At 38.4% G+C, this 23,336-nt stretch overlaps 1 protein-coding gene across 26 annotated transcripts in view; it reads left to right on the forward strand.

The window, feature by feature from the left end:
* Positions 1 to 23,336, forward strand: part of RBFOX1 (RNA binding fox-1 homolog 1) — an 853,949-nt gene that overhangs the window by 455,562 nt on the left and 375,051 nt on the right. For 25 of the 26 annotated variants that reach the window (XM_068420323.1, XM_068420322.1, XM_068420328.1 and 22 more), the window contains one exon: positions 12,845 to 12,886. The exons of the other annotated variant lie outside the window; for it this stretch is intronic. In XM_068420323.1, the coding sequence (XP_068276424.1) occupies positions 12,845 to 12,886 (42 nt within the window). The remainder of the gene's footprint in view (positions 1 to 12,844; positions 12,887 to 23,336) is intronic. 26 annotated transcript variants of the gene reach the window in all.

A 23,336-nucleotide genomic window follows, 5' to 3' on the forward strand; every position in this document is an offset into this window, starting at 1 on the left:
CCTACAGTGTGTACTGCTGCTACAGCCACTCAACCCACTGAAACCTTGGCAGCCTGTACCACAGCTGCTACACCCCCCAAGATGGCCACTGCAGCTACTCAGACTCTCAGCACTCCCACGACAGCCACTGCATCTACTCAGACCCCAGCATCTATCGAATCTGTACCAATTGCTCCTGTAACCAGGAAGAAATACCAAAAGAAATCAGCTCGTGAAGAGAAGGATGATGACTCAGAGCCTTCTAAGGCAGAGCCATCATATGACCCAGGTGAGGGCCCTTCTCAGGCAGAGTTAGGGCCCGACACAGATGGGGGTTCCCTTGATTGTCCTTTTAAAGCAGACCCATCACAGAAGAAAGGCCCTTCTAAAGCAGAACTATCACAAGAGGAGGACTCAGACGTAGAGATAACCTACCACTCCTTATCCCTGAAGGACCTGAGAAATATAAGGAAAGACTTCAGCCGTTATGACGGTGAACCTATTATTACCTGGTTGCTCCGATGCTGGGATAATGGGGCAGACAGCATGCAATTGGATGGCAGAGAAGCCAGACAGCTGGGATCCCTGTCCAGAGATGGTGGTATTGATAAGGCGCTCGCAAGAAAGTCAAACACTATCAGTCTCTGGAGGCGACTCTTGTCAGCTGTAAAGAGCAGGTATCCCTATAAAGATGATGTTATGAGTCACCTAAGCAAATGGACCACTATAGAAAAAGGTATTAACTACCTTAGAGAACTGGCTGTGCAAGAGATCATTTATAGACACCCACGGAACATTGTAGATCCTGTAGATCCTGATGAAGTGGAATGCAACCGATCCATGTTCCGGAAGGTTGTGAAGAATGCTCCACCGACATATACCCATACATTGTCAATATTAGTATGGGGAGAAGATGATATGGCACATTCTACTGTGGGCAAAATGGCTAACTGTATGCGACAGTATGAAGATAGTATTTCTTCCCCACTGCAGACACGCATCTCGGCTGTGGAAAAACTGACTAAGGAGAACAAGGACTCATTTAAACAACTGTCAGACAAACTGTCCATGATCGAGAATAAACTTGACTCTCTACCTACACAGGTGCGCGTTGCAGCCGTTAAGAGAAAACATTCTCCTACAGGACCAGCTCAAAGGAAACAGAACACATCACGAGGTATCCTGTGGTTTGCCCTGCGTGGTTATGGGGAGGACATGAACAGATGGCATGGACAACCTACCAGTACCCTACAGGCACGAGTACGTGAGTTGCAAGCTAACAGAAATACCAGAGAGAATTTTCCTAGGAGGATGGCTGCTCCAGTTACCAGTGAGCAGGACCCCAGCCAGGGTAGATGGGCCTCAAATCACTTTTTCCCAAGTGTGAATAGGAGAAATGAAGGTCCAGTCCCTGTGAGCAGCACGAATCCATTTCTTAATTGAGGTGACAAGTGCTGAAGGAGCCCCACCACATAATGAACTACCAGAGGATGAGAAGCAGTATGCGCTGTTCACCGATGGATCCTGCCGTCTTGTAGGAAAGCATCGGAAGTGGAAAGCTGCTGTATGGAGTCCTATACGACGAGTCACAGAAGCCACAGAAGGACAAGGTGAATCAAGTCAATTTGCAGAAGTAAAAGCCATCCAGCTGGCTTTAGACATTGCTGAACGAGAAAAGTGGCCAAGGCTGTATCTTTATACTGACTCATGGATGGTGGCAAATGCCTTGTGGGGGTGGTTAAAGCAGTGGAAGCAAAGCAACTGGCAGCGCAAAGGGAAACCTATTTGGGCTGCTAAATTGTGGCAAGATATTGCTGCTCGGCTAGAGAAACTAGTCGTGAAGGCACGTCATGTAGATGCTCACGTACCTAAAAGTCGGGCAACTGAGGAACATCGAAACAACCAACAAGCGGATCAAGCTGCTAAAGTGTTCCAAATAGATTTGGACTGGGAACACAAAGGTGAACTATTTTTAGCTCGGTGGGCTCATGACACTTCAGGTCATCAAGGGAGAGATGCAACATACAGATGGGCTCGTGACCGAGGGGTGGACTTAACCATGGACTCTATTGCACAGGTTATCCATGATTGTGAAACATGCGCCGCAATTAAGCAAGCCAAACGGTTAAAACCTTTGTGGTATGGGGGACGGTGGTTGAAATATAAATATGGGGAGGCCTGGCAAATTGACTATATCACACTCCCTCAAACCCGCCAGGGTAAACGCTATGTACTTACCATGGTGGAGGCGACCACCGGATGGTTGGAAACATACTCTGTGCCCCATGCCACTGCCCGGAACACTATTCTGGGCCTCGAAAAGCAAATCTTGTGGCGACATGGCACGCCAGAGAGAATTGAGTCGGACAATGGGACTCATTTCAAAAACAGTCTCACAGACAACTGGGCCAAAGAGCATGGCATTGAATGGGTATATCACATCCCCTATCATGCACCAGCCTCTGGGAAAATTGAACGGTATAATGGGCTGTTAAAAACTACCCTGAAAGCAATGGGGGGTGGAACCTTTAAAAACTGGGATAAACATCTGGCACAAGCTACCTGGTTACTTAACACCAGGGGATCTATCAATAGAGCTGGCCCTGCTCAGTCAGACCTTCTACATACAGTAGAAGGAGATAAAGTCCCGGTGGTGCATGAAAGGAATCTATTGGGAAAAACTGTCTGGATTCTTCCTGTAACGGGCAAAGGTAAACCCATTCGTGGGATTGCTTTTGCTCAGGGACCTGGATGTACTTGGTGGGTGATGTTGCAAGATGGTGAAGTCCGATGTGTCCCTGAAGGTGATCTGATTCTGGGTGAGACTACTTAATTTTGAACTGTATGTTGTTGCTGCATAAGTGTCTTTTAGGTTAAGACAGTGGTGATGCGACCGGAGCTAGCTTCATCAAGTGGCGTCCAGTAACCTCCTCGAGTCTGACATCTTTAACCTGCAACCCGTGGGCACGAACCATGACAAAAGAGAGACTGCTAGCCAGAAAGACTGCTGAGAGACTGCTAACCAGATGCAAACCCACAATCCTGAACCAAATGAACTTGATGGACTTTTTGCATAAAGATGAATCATAGACTAGTGATATGTATATATATATTTGAAAATGAAAAGGTAGTGGTGATCTGAGTATGACATGAATGGTATGGAATAAGGGGTGGAATGTCCTGGTTTGGCTCAAACCAGGCCAAATAGTCTTAGAGAACCCAAGGTCACTGCTTACGAGTAAAGAGCCGAAGGGGGTTGTACCTGCAGGGAGTAGTGGACGGGGCAGGTGACCCAGGATTGACCAGCAAGGTATTCCATCCCATACATGTCATTCTCACTTTCCTGTTTATCACTAACCCACTGCCTCCTGGAGGTGGGGCCCAGGAGGGAGGGGCCCTCCTGTCTCCCACTGATTGGTACCAGCTTTGCCAAATCTCCAGTTAAAAGCCTGCAGGTGTGATGGCAGTGGAGCTTTTGCATTTTGCCCTCTGCCCGTGCTGGGGGGAGCTACTGCCTTTTCCCCTCTGCCTGTACTGGGGGGAGCAATTCTGCCTGAGGAGGATTTCCAAGCTCTTGATCTTGGTTTTGTACATATTTGTATATATTTGGTTATTTCTATTATTATTGTTATTATATTCTTTTTCATTATTATAGTTTATTAAAACTGTTTTAACTTTCCAACCCGTAAGTCTCTCTCCCTTTTCCCTTTCCCTTTCCCTTAGGTGGGGGGGAGAGGGTTAACAGAGAGCATCTGCCACCTGGTTAATAGCTGGCCCAGCTTTAAACCGTGACACTAGAGTAGCAATTTGTAACATAACTACCTTTGGTAATTGTCTGAAAATCCATGCCTGTCTCCAGTGACATCCTTATTGTCAGTCTTGTATTCTCTCCTCTTCCTTGAAGTGTCTTTCCAAGTTGTTACCTGCAGTTAGAATAACTGGCTCCTTAACAGACTAGTATTAATTTTCTGTTCAAAATATAAGAAACTATTCTATGTAAAATGGAGTCTGTGCTTAAACCCTGTCTTAATTTTATTATATGTTCTTGGCCTATAGTTTTTAGTCATTGTCTCTGTCAATTATCTTTATTTCAAAAAACCTGCTATGCAGCATATCAGATTTTTTGCCTTCTTCATGTAATGCAGACCCTTAGAATTCATTTCAAAAGCTGGTAGCAGTACCTGATACTCAGATATTAATACATCTGATTTCTTCATTCTAGATTTACACTAGCTTCAGAGCTTATCACCTAATTGGTATTCATGCCATTATCTGCATTAATTTTTTTTCTGGATAGAGACTTTAAGGAAAGAGTCTTAAGATCCATTTTCGAAAAGTTACAAGATTTTGCAAGAGTAAATTCTTATAATAACAATATGCTTATGAAACCAAAACGATTTACGCTGCAGTAAACAGTATAATAAGTGCAATGCACCAGGCTTGGTGTGGTAGTGTTTGCATTCTAAGATAACATAGTTTTAATTCTACACTGGTGGTTGCTTTAACATCACAGTATTTTTAATTACATTTTTGGTAGTGTCCATTTATTCTTCTTAGTACAGTGCCTTTGCCTTCTGATTATTCCTTATAATACATACTGTGTATTGCAGGGACATTAAATAAAATGCACTAAAGCTAGTTTTTTATGTATAAAAGGAGTTCGTATTTGAAAACTAAGTATAGATAAAGTTTCTCCTGGGATTGTTCCATGCGGAATTTAACACATGCAGAACATGCATGCAGAATTTAATTTTGAGGCTTTACCGCACAAGTGTTTTTCTAGAATGGTACTTGCAAAAAATATTTTAAGAGACCCTTTTCCTAGTTTCTATTAAAGTGTACTGCAAAGTAGTTTCCAATATAAATGCACTAGTGCCTTAATGTTCAAGGGTTAGTCACATAGTGTAGATGCAAAAGAAACATAAACCAGTTTTTGTCTCCATGATACTTTCCACAAGGGCCTACCAGAGACCCACGGTTCCTACACTTGTTATGAACAAACAGGGCACCACCTAAGTAACAGGAGACGATGTGGGAGCACAGGGAAGGCTGCGGTGCTGGCTGGTGTTATGCCGCCTTGCAGGTCTTTTACTTAAAGGGGTGTCCTTTGATGCATTCACAGAGCCAAAGGCAAGTTCAGTGACATGGGTATCTTTGTGATCTGCAGCATGCTTTGGGCGTATAACTACGGCTATTTAAAATAAAAGCAAAACAAAACAAAAAAAAAAACACAACACCCCAACCCCCAAAAAACTGTATCTGTCAGGTAACAATGTTGGTCCAGCAGTACAGATAATCTTGGTGAAAAAACATATCTTAGCCGGAAGCCAAGAAAAGGTGAAAATTGGACTTTGGGGTTTCTCAGTTGATTAAAGGGGAGCCATTTTACACAAGGAAATAATTGCCTACAAAGTGTTTTAATATATCAGGTTTTTTCACAGTGTTTCTATTTTATTTTTGGAGGTTTTTCTACTTTTTTGTCTCAATAAAATTAACCTGTTTGGAATATTTTGCTAATTTGAGGGCAAGAAGAAAAGGAGAGGGAGAAACGCCTGCCTATAAAACCATAGATTATTTTTTTATGGAAGATGAGATGGTCCCCATTTGCATTTACAGCTTTACAAGGATTGTAGCACTAGGCTCTTTTTCTTTTTTTTTGATGGAAATGCTTAATCTGAGCTCAATGGGCCATAATAATTGCCTGTTTCTTCCAGTAGAAATAAACCCACTTGTATGTGACACTTGAAACCTTAACTCTGCTTAGTATTACGCACAGAATTGTAGACAGTTCTTCACCCAGATATATTTATGACAGCAGCACTAGTCGATATACGATACCAAGCCAAGGGCGTTTGAGAATAAATCAGTCCTCTAGCTACTGCTATAGCACAATAACTGATGGTTGTAATAAAACCCCCTGAAATTAAAATTCTGTGCATGCAAACACACATACCTAGCCAAGAGAAACCCAAAGCTCTCTGTTCTGGAAAAATGTGCATACGCATAGACGTATACACTCTGTACCCCTTTGTATTAGTAACACATTGTCCACAAAAAGTCTACAGGTGTTCATCACTGTATCATGTCATTAGACTCTTTTCAATATTTGGGGGCTTTCAGGAATCATATGTAGAAAAAACATAAGCAGCTCATAAAAGAAGAGGAGGATGGTGCCAGTTACTCCTAAAGGAAGAAATATTGTTGATTTTATGTTTGAAACATAACTTCTGTTACTTCCAGTCCAAATCATCCTATATGTTTATGCAGTTACTGATATTTTTAATGAGTCTTCTGTGTTTGAGCACCTCAGGCTCTACTTTGTGGCACTGTGAGCTCTTGGGCTGGACACTGTTTCTTCATTTGTGTTTTGGGTTTTCACATGAAGTACTGAGAAGCCGTTTTAAATTAATATACAACATTATTTAGACATTTATGTACAAGCCCATACTCTCTCCACATATTAAATAACTTGAAGCATCATTTCTGAATTCTGTAGGGCAATGAGGTAACGAAAACTAACATGTCATAAAATGATGCACGGGAAGTGACTGTTTCCACGTGAGGTACACCAGACAGCAGTGTAGCACAGCATTTTTGTGCAACGTGGCAAGGAAAAAACCCAAGCGTTTAATTTTTGAGAGAAGACTTTCAGAGTCAGATGAGTATCTAGTAAGAGAACACACTGATGGATTTTGCAACTAGTATGAAATGGTATGGACTGTCTCATAGTATCTAGTGAAATATAACTAGTGCAACTGTGATGGAGTAATCTATAGTTTTATTTCAGCTATTTAATCTATGTATGAATGAGGAGAAATATGAGACCAATCAGATAAGCAATTACTAATTGTGAAGTTACATTCTGGTAAAAGCACTGTGACTGTGATCAGTGCCAAGTCTTTCGCATCTGAATCATGCTCCACAGTTCACATGTAGGTATTGACCGTAAACTATCCTTTCCTAACAAGAACAGGCGTATTGTTACAAATCGGATTATCATATTTGCATTGTCCTTTTTGAGGTGGAAGAAGAAAGACAAAAATGTTTGAGGGCCTTTCCTGGAACTACTGTTAGAGTAGGTGTCTTAAGCTGCACAGAAAATCATGGATGAGTAGTTCGGGTCTGACTGCTCACTGCAAACAGGATGGCTTTATGGACACTTTTTTCAGACACAGGCTAAGTCCATTTACCACAAATAAAATAGCTAGAATATAAAAGGCTTCAGCTGTTCACTAGCTGTCTTTCAGCCACTGGGACTGTGCTCCATTTCAAATGACCTGCAAGTATTTTGAATTTGTAAATGCAAAACAAATATTTGGGAATGTTGTACTGTAACAAAAATATTTTTTCTTTTACATTTTAAGCAGAATCTTTCTGTAAAATAACCCTTTCACCTTCATATTGTTCTCTTTGCCCCATCACCTAAACCCTTTCTTTAAAATGACGCTTAAAAAACATTGCATGAAAAAAACCTTCCTCGGGTGGACTGTGTATTCCTTATCAACTCCAGTAATACTGTTGCCCTCTCAATCTGTCTGTTGCATCCATAGATGGGTCCTATTTTCTATTTGTGTTTCAGTGTCTTCAGAGCTAGGACTTGCATATCCTTAGGAAGAGTGGATGACTGATAAATACATTTAAAAGATCTTAAGTCTCCCACCTGCTACTGTTATTTAAAGAAAACAAAACATACTTCCCCATTCTATTCATGTTCATGAACTCACCAGACAATGACACCAGGAGGTTGCACAGTATTTCCAAAAGGTCTTTTTTTGTTTAAAATGTTGGAGCCTGACAGCATGAGTGTCTTATAAGATTGTTGTCTTATAAAAAAACATGTAGTCTTGAACTGTTGTTCAAGTTCTTTAAACATTTTTTCCTGATGAAATCCTTTAAAGAGAATCAATACTAAACTCTAGTATGTGAGAGCATCACTTAATGACACTGAACACATATTGACCAAGTTCTTCATGCAGTCTTGAACTAAAAGAAATAAATAGTTTATTGCATGTGGTTCAATCCAGAGACATAACAAATGAAGTTTAGGATTGAGAAGTACTGTATTTAAAATTGCAGGATGTGCACAAGGTTGCTTCTAAGGTCTCTTGATCATTAATTAAATATGTTATGGCTTTCAGTTTTTCTCATTTATCTGTACAGGTTTACATATTGTAAATGCATTATTTATGTTTTCCCTTAAGTGCTCAGTACTGCCAGGACATTTCCCTTAAACTGGCACAGATAGCAAAAAAAAAAAAAAGACAAAAGTGAGAGAGCAAATTTGGCAGTGGTTAGCTGCACAGAAAGCCACCTGTGCCCAAATGAGCCTTTCCCAGATGTATTTTAATAAACTTGAACTGATAAATAGATAGACAGACAGATAGATGGCATCATTGTTTAAACTACGAAAAACTTTTTTCATTAAGGTAAGTTTAGTTTGTTTCATTTTTTTCTTTTTAATCTCATACTAATAATGCATTATTGCAGCCTTGATGCTTTTGTTCTTGAAAGCTGCTAGTGTGAAGGGTGATGAGGGAGCTATCTACGTGGAAGTAGATTCTCTGAGGGAGGCTGTCACGGAAATGGATTTTGTTATTACAGCTAAACGTACAGTTTGGAATCAACCATTTGCTGAACTTTGAACAAAGGAAATTGCCGTCATTGGTGTGTCCCGCACATCGCCCCTGTTGTCTTCCTCCATTTCTTTTAGTAAACAGATCACCATGGATGTGGTGGTAGATTGAGTCAAAATATATTTTAAAATACAACCATGACATTCCTATGAAAGCCATTTTTTTAAAACAAATGGATGTTTTTGTTCTGTTTGTTTTGCTGGCAGATGTGCTGTAGCAGTTGGATGTGAAGACACAGTTGCCCTCTCCCGACTTGTACATCTTTGTTCTTATTTCCTCTTTGCGTCTCTGTATTGTATTCTACTGTTCATAAATACTTCTTTTCAATCTTAAATAACGTTTCATGTTCTGGACTCTGTGATGTTAGGTATTTGTCCATTTTATGTTAAAAATGACAGTAGGAGATAGCCTTATAGATGACTAATGAAAACACAGAATTAATTATCTGATTAAGCAGTCAATAACTATAACCCTTGCTCCACTCCACAAATATTTGATACACTTTTTTGTTTGTTGGGTTTTTTTACAAAATTTTCCTTTTTTCTATTCTGAAATTCCCCCCTCCCACCGCCACCTTTGGTTGCCAAATACCCAGTGTAATTGCTTGCATGTTTATGTTATGAGTGTACATGAAACCAGCTGTTCTGAGTCAGACCAGAGGTCTGTAAGTCCCAGCTACCATCTTTATACATGCCTATGGAAGAGGGGAACAAAGCGTCTGCCTCCAGAATTTTCTTCCAGCCTCCAGGAACTTTGTGTGGCAAAGGTGGTGTTTGTGCATTTAATAATCTTCTATCAGTTTTTATTTGATTTTTTTTTTTTATCCACAGCACCTACTCCTTTATTTATGCATGGTATGAAGAATCATCTTTTTACTTAGTTTGGTTTGAACTGGCCATCTATTATTTTCATTTGTTGACATCGAGTTGTTTTTTAGGAAGAGAGAAGCAGCAATCATTCTAGCTTTTCCATCTCCATGTTATTTATGATTTCATAGACACTCACTCTCAACCATCTCTTTTGCAGGCTGAGGTATTCTGGTCTTCCTACTTGTTCCTGTCTAGATATATTTCCTTACCTTTAACCACCTTTGTCACCTTTCTGTCTGAAGACATAGTGCCTGTAAGTCTGTGTAGCTAATGTGAGGTCAGAGCCAAAACTTTCATCCCATGGGGAAGAGGATAACACATTCTTTTGAAGGGTGATGTTGAAGGTACAATCTGAATCAATTTTTCCCTGCATCTAAATGGAAACAAAATAGTAAATATAAATTTCAGGAAGTCTTTCCAAAAGACTCTTCCCAATTATCCCAGAAGAACCTAAACTAATACCATAGAATAGTTTGCAGCTGCTGTGGAATAAACAAAGTATTTTCATAGTTTACCTAAGATGCAGTCGAGGCCCACCAACACGATACGGCAGGTGAAATGGGAAGAATTGTAAATCTCTCCTTGTTATGTGTTTTATCAGAGACACTGAACTCGTGAGCCATGTATGGCTGTGCAGTACAAAGGGAAGAAAATCAGAGGATAAACACATTACAGATGAGATGGAAGGATTACCTAATTCCATATCCCATGGCTACAAACCAAATGTAAATCTGATGGGTTTTGTTTCTTAAGTACCAATGCCATTTACGGCAGCATTTTGAATAGCCCTTATCTCCTGTTGATTTCTATGCTGAACATCTTTTCTACAGTATTACATTTTTGTCTTCTTCTGAAGCTTTAAAAATGGTTATTACTAGTACTACTGAAGTATTAGTAGTACTTAATACCTACAGAGATTACAGTTCTACTATGTTCTGGAGGCAAGTTATGAAAAATACCCCTGTTGCAAAAGTTATGCTCTCTAGGCATCTGACTGGAGAAAACAGGCAAATTTGACAAGAGATGCCGAAGAATGTTTGAGAAAATTATGTTGAATTAAATAGAAAGCAATCACAATATTCCAGCATTCTGTAATGCATTGCATGTTCTATTATGTTATCCTTTTTTCCCTTTCTTTTCTTCAATTAATCACGTTGTTTGTTCAGTTTTCTTTTTCTTTTTTTTTTTTTTAATGCCTGAAGAGTACTCTGAGAAATACTGGAATTAATGGTAGAAGTTGAACATTTCTTCTGGAAAAATAGCTCATACACCTAGAACGCAAATTAGAGAATGTAAGACTGGCAGCCTTATCCAAAGAAGCTGACCAGTGAAATATTACAAAGACAAATCATTCTGGACGTTGTTCAATTTGCTAAGTGGAGCTCATGTGCTGTTAGTTTGGCAAATTACTTTCTTCATTTCTTTGTGCACGCATTTATCTGTGAAAAAAAAACCATAGTGCTATCTGTCTTGTGTTATGACTGCTCAGGACAAAAGGGAATAAGGTAGTAGTGTTGTTATGTTTATAGAATATAGCCTACAGTCAAAGAGTGGGTAGCTTTAGATGGTTATAATGTTAAACTTGTTTGTTTTTATGTGTGTAGGACCATTGTCTAAAACAACTACTCGCATTTCAACTAATTTTTTTTTTTCTGAAAATTGGAGTTAAAATCTCTGGTGTGGAGGCTTACATGGAGAAAAACCTAAATAGTAAAAAAAAACCCAAACAAAAAAACCCTAAACTCACTTCAAACTTGGACTAGATGATTATTGTAGGTCCCTTGCAACTGAAATATTCTATTCTATTTTATATTTTTTTGAAAAAGTGAATAGATTCATCTAGAGCAGATTCAGATCTAAAATTAACTCGAGACTTATGTAAGTACAGTTATTATGCAGACTAATATAACCTTAAAGTAATTTATAAATGGTGTGAAGGCATGAACTCTGAAAAATGGAATCATTAGTCTGCAAGAGAGAGTCACTTTAGCTGTACTTAATTTTACTTTTTAAGGGAAGATTGTAAACAGACCTATGCTGAATCCCTTTACCTTTTGTTCCCTGCTAGAGAACTTTAAGCAACTTGTCAGATTTGTGTTTTTGTACAGGGACTTTGTTGTAAAACTTCTGCTATATATACAGGTTTAGCTTGTAACTTATTTATTAGGACTCATTTTTCCATGTTGAAAACTGGGCTGGCAGTTTTATTCTTTTGTAAGTAACGTAACTTTGCCTGAGAAGTTCCCCTTTTCATCATCACAACAGAGTAGCAATATCTCATACAAATGGGTATTGGTTCATGTTGTAACTTTTTGTAAGTGCAAAGCAGTGAAAAGTGTACTCTGAACCTCTGAAAATATCCTTAGAAAACATTGCATCAGATTTTTTTTTCGTGTTTTGTGAATTGTGTTTGCCAGGTACATTAATCACAGGAATGGCAGCGATTACACTTGATGATAAGTGATCCTGAAAGTATTCTAAACATACTTTATTTTAGAAACAAAACCAAAAACCACCCAACCAAAAAAACCTCTTGCCACAGGCTGGACAAATCAAAGCTTTTGAAGTTTTGTTCAAGAGGTCCTGGTGGCAGGATTGAGTCGGAAACCAGGGGGCTGGAAAGCCAACCAGGAACTGGGTGTCCCAGGGCTGCTGTTCAGTTTCTTGAGCTCTTTCTAGAGGAGCCCGTTTCTTTTTGGCAGAGCGGTGACTTCACAAATTGTGCTGCCATTCACTGATGACTCACATCTGCTGTTACTTGGTAGTGAGGTCCTGCTCAGCAACCAGCTCTCACAGTCTAAGAGTGTTTCTCATAAACCTGGCAGAACATAAAGACGGCAGTATGGAAAAAAATATGCATTGGCATCAAGTCGTCTTCAGAGTTATTTTTATACCAGAGCAGAACTGGAAGTTGTCATAGGAATAGCTTTATCACTTCTTGAAGCTTCTGTATCTTTATTTCTAAGGTGTGTTGTGAATATGTTGTGGTATCTTAGTAGTGGGGTGTTCAGAAATATAACGCAGACTTGTGACAGAATAGAAAAAGGGGAAAGCTTCTTTCTGAACTGAACTGCCAATGAGATCTTTAAAATCTCAAAAATGCTTTTGTACTTCAGACTTGTGGTGGGTTCTGGTGTTAATTTCCTTTTGACCTTTGTAAATTTAAAATAATAAGTGAAAAACAATACTTTTTTCGCAGTAATGGTTCTATCTAAATCTACAATACAGTATTGTGTTTAGACTCATGGCTGTGTTTCCAGTATTTATTCATGTAAGATATGTAAACCTAGCAGCTTTGTTGTGGTAAGAATGCTGTGCTTTCAAAGTTGTTGTGTTTTGTTTTTTTCTGTTTTCCTCTTGTAGAGTTCAAAGCAACAGATGAGTTGTGAAAGAGAACAACTAAGGGTAAGTGCAATGATATGCAAAATGTTCTGTTTCTTTAAAACATAAGCAGAATCTAGTTTGTGCTATTGACAGATGGATTGCTGTATTTAAGAGGAACATATTTAGCTCCTTTGCTTGTTGGTAAATATTGTACATATCAATATAAAACAGTTACAGTAGATACAGGTTTTTCTTCCATAATTCAGTGAGATTTGGCAGTAAATACCTCTTTACAGGAGCTCTCTTGACACTCAGTGTGCTCTTCCTATGCACCATGTGAAGATTTAGTAGTGGTAAAGGTCACTATGTTTCTCAGACTTTCTCCACTACCAGATTGTTTCAAGCAAGATGAAACTATCCTTTGGATTTTTTATAGTATATGTGCTTTCAGAAAGAAATCAGTGCTAAGAATGTGAGGGAACTGGCAGAAAAATTCCAAGTGTTTTAGTGTGTGTATTGGTTGTGTACAATCTATAAACAAGACTGAGTTCCTGAAGCCAGGCTGCTGACCTTTATTTTGTTTTCCCCCTTTTCCCATGTTAAAGTGACAGTGTTTTAAACAGGTTTTAGTCCCTGCTCCCTTTAAATGCTACATGGGCTACAGATCTCTGCAGATGCTTTTTCATCTCAAGTATTTCCTTGTTCAACTGATTGATTCTAGTATTTGTTTGGAAAGGAGTTAAGAGTTTTCATTAGTAAAAAAAAAAAGCTTTTGGGTCATCCAAGTGTTGCTTAATAGACCTACATGCATTGATACCACATGATGGGTATTTTCTTGAAATCCCATGTGCAAGTGGAAAGGGAGAGGCAGGCCTGAAGGGTAGTGTAAGGTTTTTATTAGAAATAGAAAAAGTAGCATTTTTTTGTTTGCAGTTTACTAAGCATCAGCAGTGCCTGCATGACTTGCAAGTATGAAGAATATAGTCTTAAAACAAGTCGTGTAGTGTTCTTAAACATTCATCCATTCATTAGATTAACTTCATCAACATACCTAGGTGCTTCAGCTGGTCTTTACTATATTTGCAATGGGATTTTTGGTAAACAAGTTATGCAAGAATGATGCATCACATTTTGTCCTTGATTCTTTTCTTGCTGATATGTGACTGCGTTGCTATTGTACTGAAGCTGAAGTGACAAAGCTTTGTTTTATTAGGAGTAATGTCTCAACAGAGCAGCTGTCAAAATCAAAATACTGCAACAGTACCTGAAGGACAGTCTTTTCAAGAGGTAGCAGTGCCATGAGAACAAAGTTTTAATTTGGTTTTATGGTTTTTATTAAGTTTTCTCCTTTGAACGAAGAAAAACATTGTTTTGAAATATAATAGGAGGAGGCCCCCAGCTTCTTTACTCTTCAAGTAAATATGTGATTTTTCTAAGCAGTGGATAAAATGTGATGCAGTAAAACTTTCATGTATCTTTCTATTCCAGTATTACACATTTACATCTAACAACGAGCTCAGTGTTCATGATGCCTTTGTGTCATATCAACATGTCACTTTTCATGACAACTTAGGAAAAAAACATGTCTCTAACCTACTAAGATTAGGTACATCTCCTTCCACTACTGCTGTGATCTTCCTGTTACATGAAATATAGTTATCAGTGTAACTCTGTTCCCGAGGCTAGGATGCAGGGGAAGCAGTACTCCACCCAGCACAGTTAAGAGCTTGTGGCTGTAGTACAGAAAGTACAGCCACCAAGAAGTCTCACACAGGTACAGCAAGAGCATGTTAGAGCTATTCCTTCCCCCTGCCTGGTCTTCAAATGCCCAAACTGTTACCAGTGCCCAGAATCTCTTCTAGTTTACAGCAGCTCATCTGCTGTGACAAAAGGTCACAGTGAAATTTCAATATACTGTGTAGAGATGCTTTGGTCATAGTTCAGTGCCTGCACCTTTGACTCTCCTTAGTCATGCTTTCTAATCTGGCTTCATTTAAATCAAGTTGCACTACAAAACTAATGTGTCTTTAAAGGGAAATTGACTCATCAGTATTGCTCTCTCCAGTGCCATCCACACACTGCTCTTTGTCAGTATTTCCTTTAAAGAAAACAGTGATACTGTTTAGTCCTCCTCGTTCCTTTTTTTTTTTTTGTGTGTTCTCCAGTCCCTTCTTGGACAGATACACCCTGTCCTCTTTTCTGACTTCCCTACTGCCACTTGCTGTTTTATGAGTTGCTGTGTGGAGCTTAATGTAATTGTCATTCTGATGCATTATAAATGACCTGTAAGGACACAGAACTCCCAGCTTGTTCAAAATCACTTAAAAATACTTATCTTCTCACATTTGGGTCTGCATAACAGACTTTGAAACATGAATGATACAGGTTATTTAAGGCTGTGAAGAAAATCAGGACACCAGCCCTAGGTAGAAATAAGCTGTTGTACATAAAGCTATAAAAAAGTGTAGCGACAGCCTCAGAGGTCTGTCCTCTGCTTCCACTGAACCTCCCTCATTGTTTTGACTTTAACTTTGGGTTATATTTTTTTATTATAGCCTAAGGACATTATTTAAACTTATAGGCTAACTTAAACCTTACCGAGCTTTACTCAGCCTTCCTTTCAACTGAGAAATTATTTTGCATTATCAACGTAATTGTTTAAAGTGAACTTCTGTATCGGGATGAACATGCACGAGTTTTGCTATATAAGCTAATGCTTTTGGTCCTTATGCAGCAATACTTGCTGAGCTCTCTAAGGTGGGCACAGAGCAATTTTAAACTCTAATGTTACGAGGGTTTATAAATGTTCCTGTGAATACCAATGAGGTCTAATGGTAAACGGTGTGATTAACTTCCTTGATCTGAAATTTTAAGTGACCTAGTTGTTGCTCTAATTAACAGCTTCTTTCACATGCAATTAATAATAAGATGCATTATATGCAGCCAGAGCTCCTTCTCTGGTCTGAAATACAGAGAGGGCAGGGTCTTACTATCATCTTGCATTTAATATCAACTTATATTTTTTTATAGTACTCTTAATTTTCACAGAGACAAAGGGAAGTTTTGCATTCAATATCGTTCTATTTGTCTTGTCTTTTATACGGTAAATGAAATAAGCTGCGACATCCAGCCAAAAATGTATTAAAGTTATGCCAGGTAGAAGGAAGACAAAAGCAAATGCATTTATGTCCAGCATAATTTTTAAGCAACCATAATCCTGCAATATTTAGTTTTCTTTGGGTCTTTGTTCAGTGCATTAATTCATCAGGTCGTAAGGTGCTTAGCTGTGTAGATGGGTTTTTATGGAAACATTTTAAAGAAAATTTTTGGAGCTCATCACTGTGGAATTAGCTTTCTCCAGTGATCTAGGAATAATCCGCTGATAGTTTTTGTGTACAACGTTCCTCTGATGCACTAAGGAGGTAAATTGTGATTCAGTGGCAGATGCTAATTTTTTAATCAGTTTGAGCTGAGGGGGGAAAAAAAAATAAAACAACTGGAGAGAGGAAGAGAATCAGAGTGGAAGTGATTTGTGAAGCAGATGTTATTTTTGAGCATTTTCTGCAATAATGTACTATGGTGATAGCATAGCAGAACTTACGTGGTGGCTGGCCAAAGAAGCTGTGCTTTCAATCTCTACGTCTTCCCACGCTGGACTGGGGAAAAGGAAAGGTATAGAAGCTTGTTTCATGAGTCAGTGATGTCTTATCTTGTTACCAGAAAGCAATACAGTAATTCATAGTGTTTCTGCAAAACCGGGCAGGTAGTTCTGGCCATTAATAAAAACTTCTTCGTTTTTCTTTTCCTACTGAAAATCTATTGGTATGCATATGCAAACAACGTGTGTACATTTTGCCTGTAAGAGTAATCTGGAACTACCTAGTATTATACATCCCTCTCTTGAAGGAAAAAGGGTTAAAAGGGGAAAAGCTAAGATATACTAGTAGAGTTGGATTAATCCGATGTGTGTTTACTATGCATCCTTTCCTTAGGAATTCATGCAGGTTATGCTGCATTTGACATGCTAGGCAAGTGGCTTAAAATGATCCTTCTTTAATTTCTGCAGTGAGCTATATGTGTCATCATGCATGTAGGTGTACGGTGAAGATACAGGTAGGTGAGATTAATAAGGCGGCATTGTATTTTTGGTTCTTGGTCTGTATTACACATTGACATAGAATGAAATTAGAGTAATCTCACTCACCATCTTACAAACTGCATTCCCAGTGGTTCTGTAAAGAGTAATTCACAGCACAGTCTGGAAAAAAATTATTGGAACTAAGATCTAAAGAAGAATAAAAGGATTGTAAATAGTCCACCAAAATTTTTTTTTGGGGGGGTTAATTGTAGGGGTGTGATTTCTTTTAAATTTTCATCTAGCTTGAAATTAATATGTGCAAAAAAAAAGGCAACCAAAGAAACATGGTAAAATCCATTTCAGTCCTGCTGGCAGTTCTGGTAGACCTTAGACACTTTGCAAGCATAGTAACTTTTTTAAGATAACCCTGGCCTCCAACGTGTTGTTTGATAACCATGGTGATCGTTAAAAGAAGTAACAATGGTAATGAAAATTGTTATGGTTCATGTTTAAAGTGACATAGCCTCTCACTGTGACGATGCTGTTATCCTTTAAAAAGCTAACTGCTAAAAATATGCTCCTTTGTTCAAGAGAAGAATGAATGTTTGCAGCGCTTCCCTTTGTTCAATAGTGATGCTGCTACTCACTTCAGGTTTCTTTAAATTCTTTCAGGAATAATAAAGAAGCCTTTAGGTATTTTCCATGTCTCTGCTGCTGATGGAATGCCATTCTGTAAACCTTCCATTCCTTTCCTGATGTTGTTTTGGCATCTCTCTCTTCTGAGAACAGTAGGCAGAGGATCTTCTGTTATTCAAGTGCCACTTACTCTTGAATTCAACTTTGATTTTTGCACAGTCAAGTATTTTTCAGTATGGTGCTTTGTAATTGCCGAAACTGAAGAGTTACAGTAATACTTAGTGAGGCTGAAGCAATGCTTTCAGGAACTACCTGTCCATTCAGTGTGACAGATTCTGTCTAGAGCTGCACACACTATATGGAATTTGTCAGATACTCGACGTATATTTAAAGTCATGTTTGTATACAGACAGTCAGGGATGGGGATTTGGTTTGTGAGGCAGTTCACTAAGTGTAATCAAGGTTCAGGAAGTGGCAAACTTCTGAAGGGATAGAAGGAAACGGATTTAGATATCCTGAACCAGTACCCAACACTAATTCAATATCGTGGTGCTCTCTTTCTCCTGCTACAAAACCATTAGCAATACACAGTACTGCATCCACACTGTATCTGGGAACAGCTTTTGCACTCAGAACAGCAATTTTTGGTACGGAGTTTCTGCAATGACTGCATACAGCTGCTTTTGCAGAACACTCGCTGTGATCAGCGATGCTGTCCCAGAAAAAAGAAAGATTTCCTTGCTTATTTTCTATTTGTTGAGAGTGAGCTCTTTTTTCACATAGCTTTTATAATTTCTCTTTGATCATCTTGAAACCAGACCTTTAAGTGCACAGCTTTAACAGGACTTATACTATTTTGACTTCTTACATCAACTTCTGCTGTTGCTTAGTCAATTTGACTAGCAAAGATCATAGTCCTCTGTAATGTCACACCTAATTCAAGCAGGAAACACTATCTAGTTTACAGTGCAATTTGGGGTGTTGGTTGGGTTTTTTGTGGGTTTTTGTTTCTGTTTTTTTTTCCCAGGGTGTTTCCACAAGACCTTTCTGGCTTGGGTTGGCGGTTGTGTGGTTTTGGCTGGGTGGTGGTGTTGGCTCGTACTATGTATTTGTTTTTCACTAGGATCAAGTGAAAAACCTGAAAAAGCTTTTCACTTGCAGGTAGATGGGCATTGAGAGTATTATAATAACTGAAAAAAAATCATTTACATCAACAATATAAATGATGTAGTGTTATAACGACGTTTAAAGATGTAGTGTTTTAAAGGGAACAAGACAAGCATTGAGAGTATTAGAATAACTGAAAAAAAAAAATTTACGTCAACAATACAAATGATGTAGTGTTATAAAGACGTATATTCATTGGGCCACACTGACTCCTTGAACCAGTATTGTTTACAGGAGAGAGAATGAAGGAATATTGATTATAATATGGACATCATGTGCTAGTATTGATGGTAATGGTCTTTTTATGTTCTGTAAAATCTCTCTAAACTTGTTTGAACTGGTCAAGTTTACTTCTCTACTAAAACATTTAATTATGCTTTTTTAGGTAGCTACCAATTTTTTTCAAAGCAGCAAAGTTACAAGGAGGAATAAGTTAATCCCAAACAAAAATGCAGATGCACGCATCAATACTTGTATGTATGTATATACCTACAAACATAGATATCTATATTTTATGTATAATATAGTTTAAGGATCCAGTCCTGCAGACTTGTAGTTGACATGTGACAGATCATATACACCATACTGCTTATATAAAGGGTGAAATCTTGGCTTCAGATAGGCCGGGATTTTAGAGGAAGTGTGTACTTGTTCTTAGTCTCTTGAAATTTGTTTTAAAGTAAGAGAACCCGGAGAGTAATTGTGTTCTGTTCTATTCTGCAGCAAAATCCCAAGTTGCGCTGAAAGCAGAGTCTTTCTGTGTGTTCAACAGAAATGGTTTTCTTAGTACAAAATCCCAAGCAACTGTATATAATTTCCAGGAAGCAGGATAGAGAAATAAAAATAAGCTCTGCTAAACGAACAAAAATCATGTTTTATGAAGCTGACATTAGTTTTGAGCCATCTTGAAGTTTTGGACTCAAGCAGGGAGCTATTCTTGTTGTTGGAAGACAAATGAAGGTAAGTACAGAATTTAAAAAATACCTTTAGTTCTACTAATTTTTCTCCTCTTCACAAAGCCTTGCAGCAAAAATTTCTTTAGAAAAAACTATTAGCCAACCGTTTCACACCTTTCACCATGTTTGCAGAAGCTGCTGGGACAATAAGATCAGCAAACAAACATCTCTGCTACATCTATCTGTTTGATGCTTTCCTAATGTATCCTAATGAAGGGCAGTCCTGGACAGCATAATCACTGCAGGAGCCTCATCAGTTTGGAAACTAGTATATTTAAACATCAAAGCCTGAATTGTATCTTCTGTTTTTTAGACTGAAATAATCTCCCACAACATGCTGCTGTGCTCAGAACAGAAGTATGAATTGCTCAGAATCCCACCTCTTTGCAGTTTTGAGAAACAGCTAGCTTTGGAAAAAGTTTTTTTAAAAAAAGAAAAGGCGGCCATAATCTGTCATTGTTATTCACATTTGGGTTTTATTTTACCCCTTTATTTGTCCCATTCATTTAAATGGAGTGAAAATACTTCTGTGAAAGCAAATAGAGATATTCATGTTGAGAAATTATTGCTAAATTATTAGTTGTAACTACGTTCATAACTCACTTTCCAACTTAATTTACACTAAGTTCCTTGAAATGTCCAGGTCTTGGGTGCTGGTCATCTTCCTAGTCATATGCTCAGATGGAAATGTGGAGTCCAGTATAGGATTGTGGGGTTTTCTTTCAGTTATGATAATCTTGTATCCAGAGTATCTGTTTTACAGGGAGACGGGAAAATATTTTGACTGTTCATCAGTGACTAAAACATAATGAAACTTTTCTAAACTTGTATGTATTCAAAATTTATAATTTTTTCACATATTGACATCAGAACAGAGCAGTCATGGTGTGCTAACAAAGCCGTGCAGTTCTTTCTGTTTTTAAAAATAGTAATCAGTGCTTACTATACAGTTTTCAGATCTAATGGCTGCAAAAAATAAGCTTCCATACTCTATTCAGTACATTAAAATTATGATACCTCTTATATTATGATTGCCGGCTGTGAGGAGAAAGCTTCCTCCTTATTAATCATGTTCCCAGAAGACTGTCTAGGAACCATCAGATGGAATCATTTTAAGTGCAACTGGTCTGAAAACAGAATTTCTATTCCATACACTATTCAGATATTTCCTACAACGTTGTCTTTCCTAATCTGAAGAATCACAGAACCATAGAACAACCCAGATTGGAAGCGACCTCGGAAGATCATCTGATCTAACTTTTAGAAATAGTTGAAAGAAAAAAGAAATCTTATTTTTCAAAATGTTTAATGACACAGTATTTCCACATTTGATTCAGATTCATGCAAGCTTGATTTTGAAAGCATTGGAAAATACTGAAGTTATTACAAATAGAAAAAAGTTTATTAAGTATGCAACTGTAATCATACTACAATTGGTGTGAAAATATAATGTGGAGAAAACTCAGCTTTGATACTATTACAGTAAATAGCAAAAGCAGATTTATGTTCCTGCATGTTTTTCTGAACTAAATTCCACACAAATGCTTGCCGTGTTCCTGCACTGTTTATTTTGCTCTCTTGCTGACACTAAAGCACAGTTTTGATGCATTGCTGTGCACTTCCACTAGTGCATTATATGGAGCACTCGGTCAGTTGTGCCTGCTTAGGTTAGTGCTGGAGGCGCAAGGAGAGCGCATTCATTCCTTTGCCAGGTGGTGTAAGGAATGTAAACAATATTGGAATTTGTAACATAGAAATAGTCTTAGAAAATGTATCTTAGGCTAAGACAATTTTAGCATATGTTTAATTAGGTGTCCATGCTCTCTAACTTGCACGTTTGAATATCCATAATTATGGAAGACATAAATTCAGAACATTTAGCTAATGTGGAGGCTCCCTTACCGTACAGAGAGCATGGAGTTTAATGCTCAGAGGGAAACAATGCAAAATATCGCCACTGAGTGGCCATATGGGCCTTTATGCAATCTGATACTGCAGTCGGGGAGTCTCTGTGCCTGTGAAGAACTGCATTAATGAGCTCTACTCCTTTAGAATTCCCTTGTTTGAAGTACAGGTCACAATGGAAAACAAGCCTTGCGAGTCACCACTTTGCTCTGTATGTCATATGTACTTTGGATATGTTAACTAAATAGAAGCAGGGTTTGCATTTCTGAATGTTCTTTGCAGTTTTTCCATATTGGCACATTAAATTTCATATGTCAGAAAATCAAAGTAGTTTTTGAAATGCTTTAGTATTGTTTACTTGCAATGATCACTTTGCAAAGATAGTGTGGTTTAACAAGGTCTTGCTCAGTGAAAAGCAGTAAGAGACTGTGATGCCTTTGATCAGCATTTTGCAATTTACTCTGTGTGTGGAGCCCAACCGAGACTTGCGTAGTTCCAGAGAAAAGTGACAGTGATATTGTTACCTAAGGTTGTGGTCACAGAGACACTGCTCCTTTTTCTTATGTGTATAGTTTTCTTTGAAGACAAAAGCAGCAGATGTTTGCTCTGCCACTTGCTGATGCTCTCTTTTAGTCCAATTCAAAGTGTCAACAACCTTTTGTCGTGGGGAGTGCTTCAGAACTGTGGAGTAATCTCGGGCTGCATCAAAATGTTGCCACCATTTTAATGATTTGTCTGTGATGAAAGACGGAACTGTAAAGTGAAGAACAATCGCCTTGTGACACTACTGGAGAATTTCCCTCCTGAGGAAAAAAGTTAATCTCGGTTTTCACATGTACTCAGAAGTGAGTATTTCCAGTCTGTAATACCAGAAGAGTCTACATTTTGATTTGAGAGTGAGATTGTATTTCTGGAATTTCAGTGTCTTCAGAATAGGGTGTAATTTGTTTTGTTTTGTTTTGTTTCAGTGTCGGTACATGTGCATTTGCTGTTGGAAATAGTTAACTTTGCATTTTGTTGCTGGGAAAGAAGTATCCAACTGATGTGAAGCATGAACCCCTTAGGAAAATAGAAAATACATAGATTCAGAACATCTCAGAACACAAATTAAATATTTAGTGTACAGGCTGGATCCCTTCTAATGGAGAGTGTCTGAGGTAAGCATGGCATCTCTAATGTACAGTCAATTTAATAACTGAAAGAATGGGCAGCTAATGTAAGGAGACAATATGGTGACTATTTCCATTTCAGACAAAAGAAGAAAATTGTATGATAACTGGACTTTGTAATTGTGAGAATGCATGGTCAGGGAATCCAACTTCACTTTGCTGAAGGAATTTCTGATAGTACTAGAAGGCAGTGGGGTGGACTGAAGTATGCACAGGTCGGTTTGCTTATTGGCTAGTTTAGTGGCCTTTCAGTGGCTGTACAAGTGGGTATAGAATCAGAGGACTGACCTGTTTCGTAGTGCTTGATACATACAGGCAAAAGTATACCAAATTTGACCTTCTGCAATGAGGTGCATACTCCCAAAATTTTTCAGACCAGGAAGAATAATCGTTCCTCCTATGGGGATGTTGGAAGGAGTATAGTGACCTAGTTATCATCTGCTAGCACTGTGGAGGAAGCAATGCAGAAGTCTCTTGTCTCGGTGCGTTCCTTGGAGCAAGGTTGTGTGCGTTTACCTGCAGTATGGATTTACGGCTACTTAACTACGCAGTACTACTGTAAATACAAGTACTTCTTTACAGGTAGTTGCATGTTGCACTTAACTTTCTTGTAGAAATAT

This window comes from Nyctibius grandis, chromosome 30 (genome assembly GCF_013368605.1).
Source record: "Nyctibius grandis isolate bNycGra1 chromosome 30, bNycGra1.pri, whole genome shotgun sequence".
Classification (NCBI taxonomy): Eukaryota; Metazoa; Chordata; class Aves; order Nyctibiiformes; family Nyctibiidae; genus Nyctibius; species Nyctibius grandis.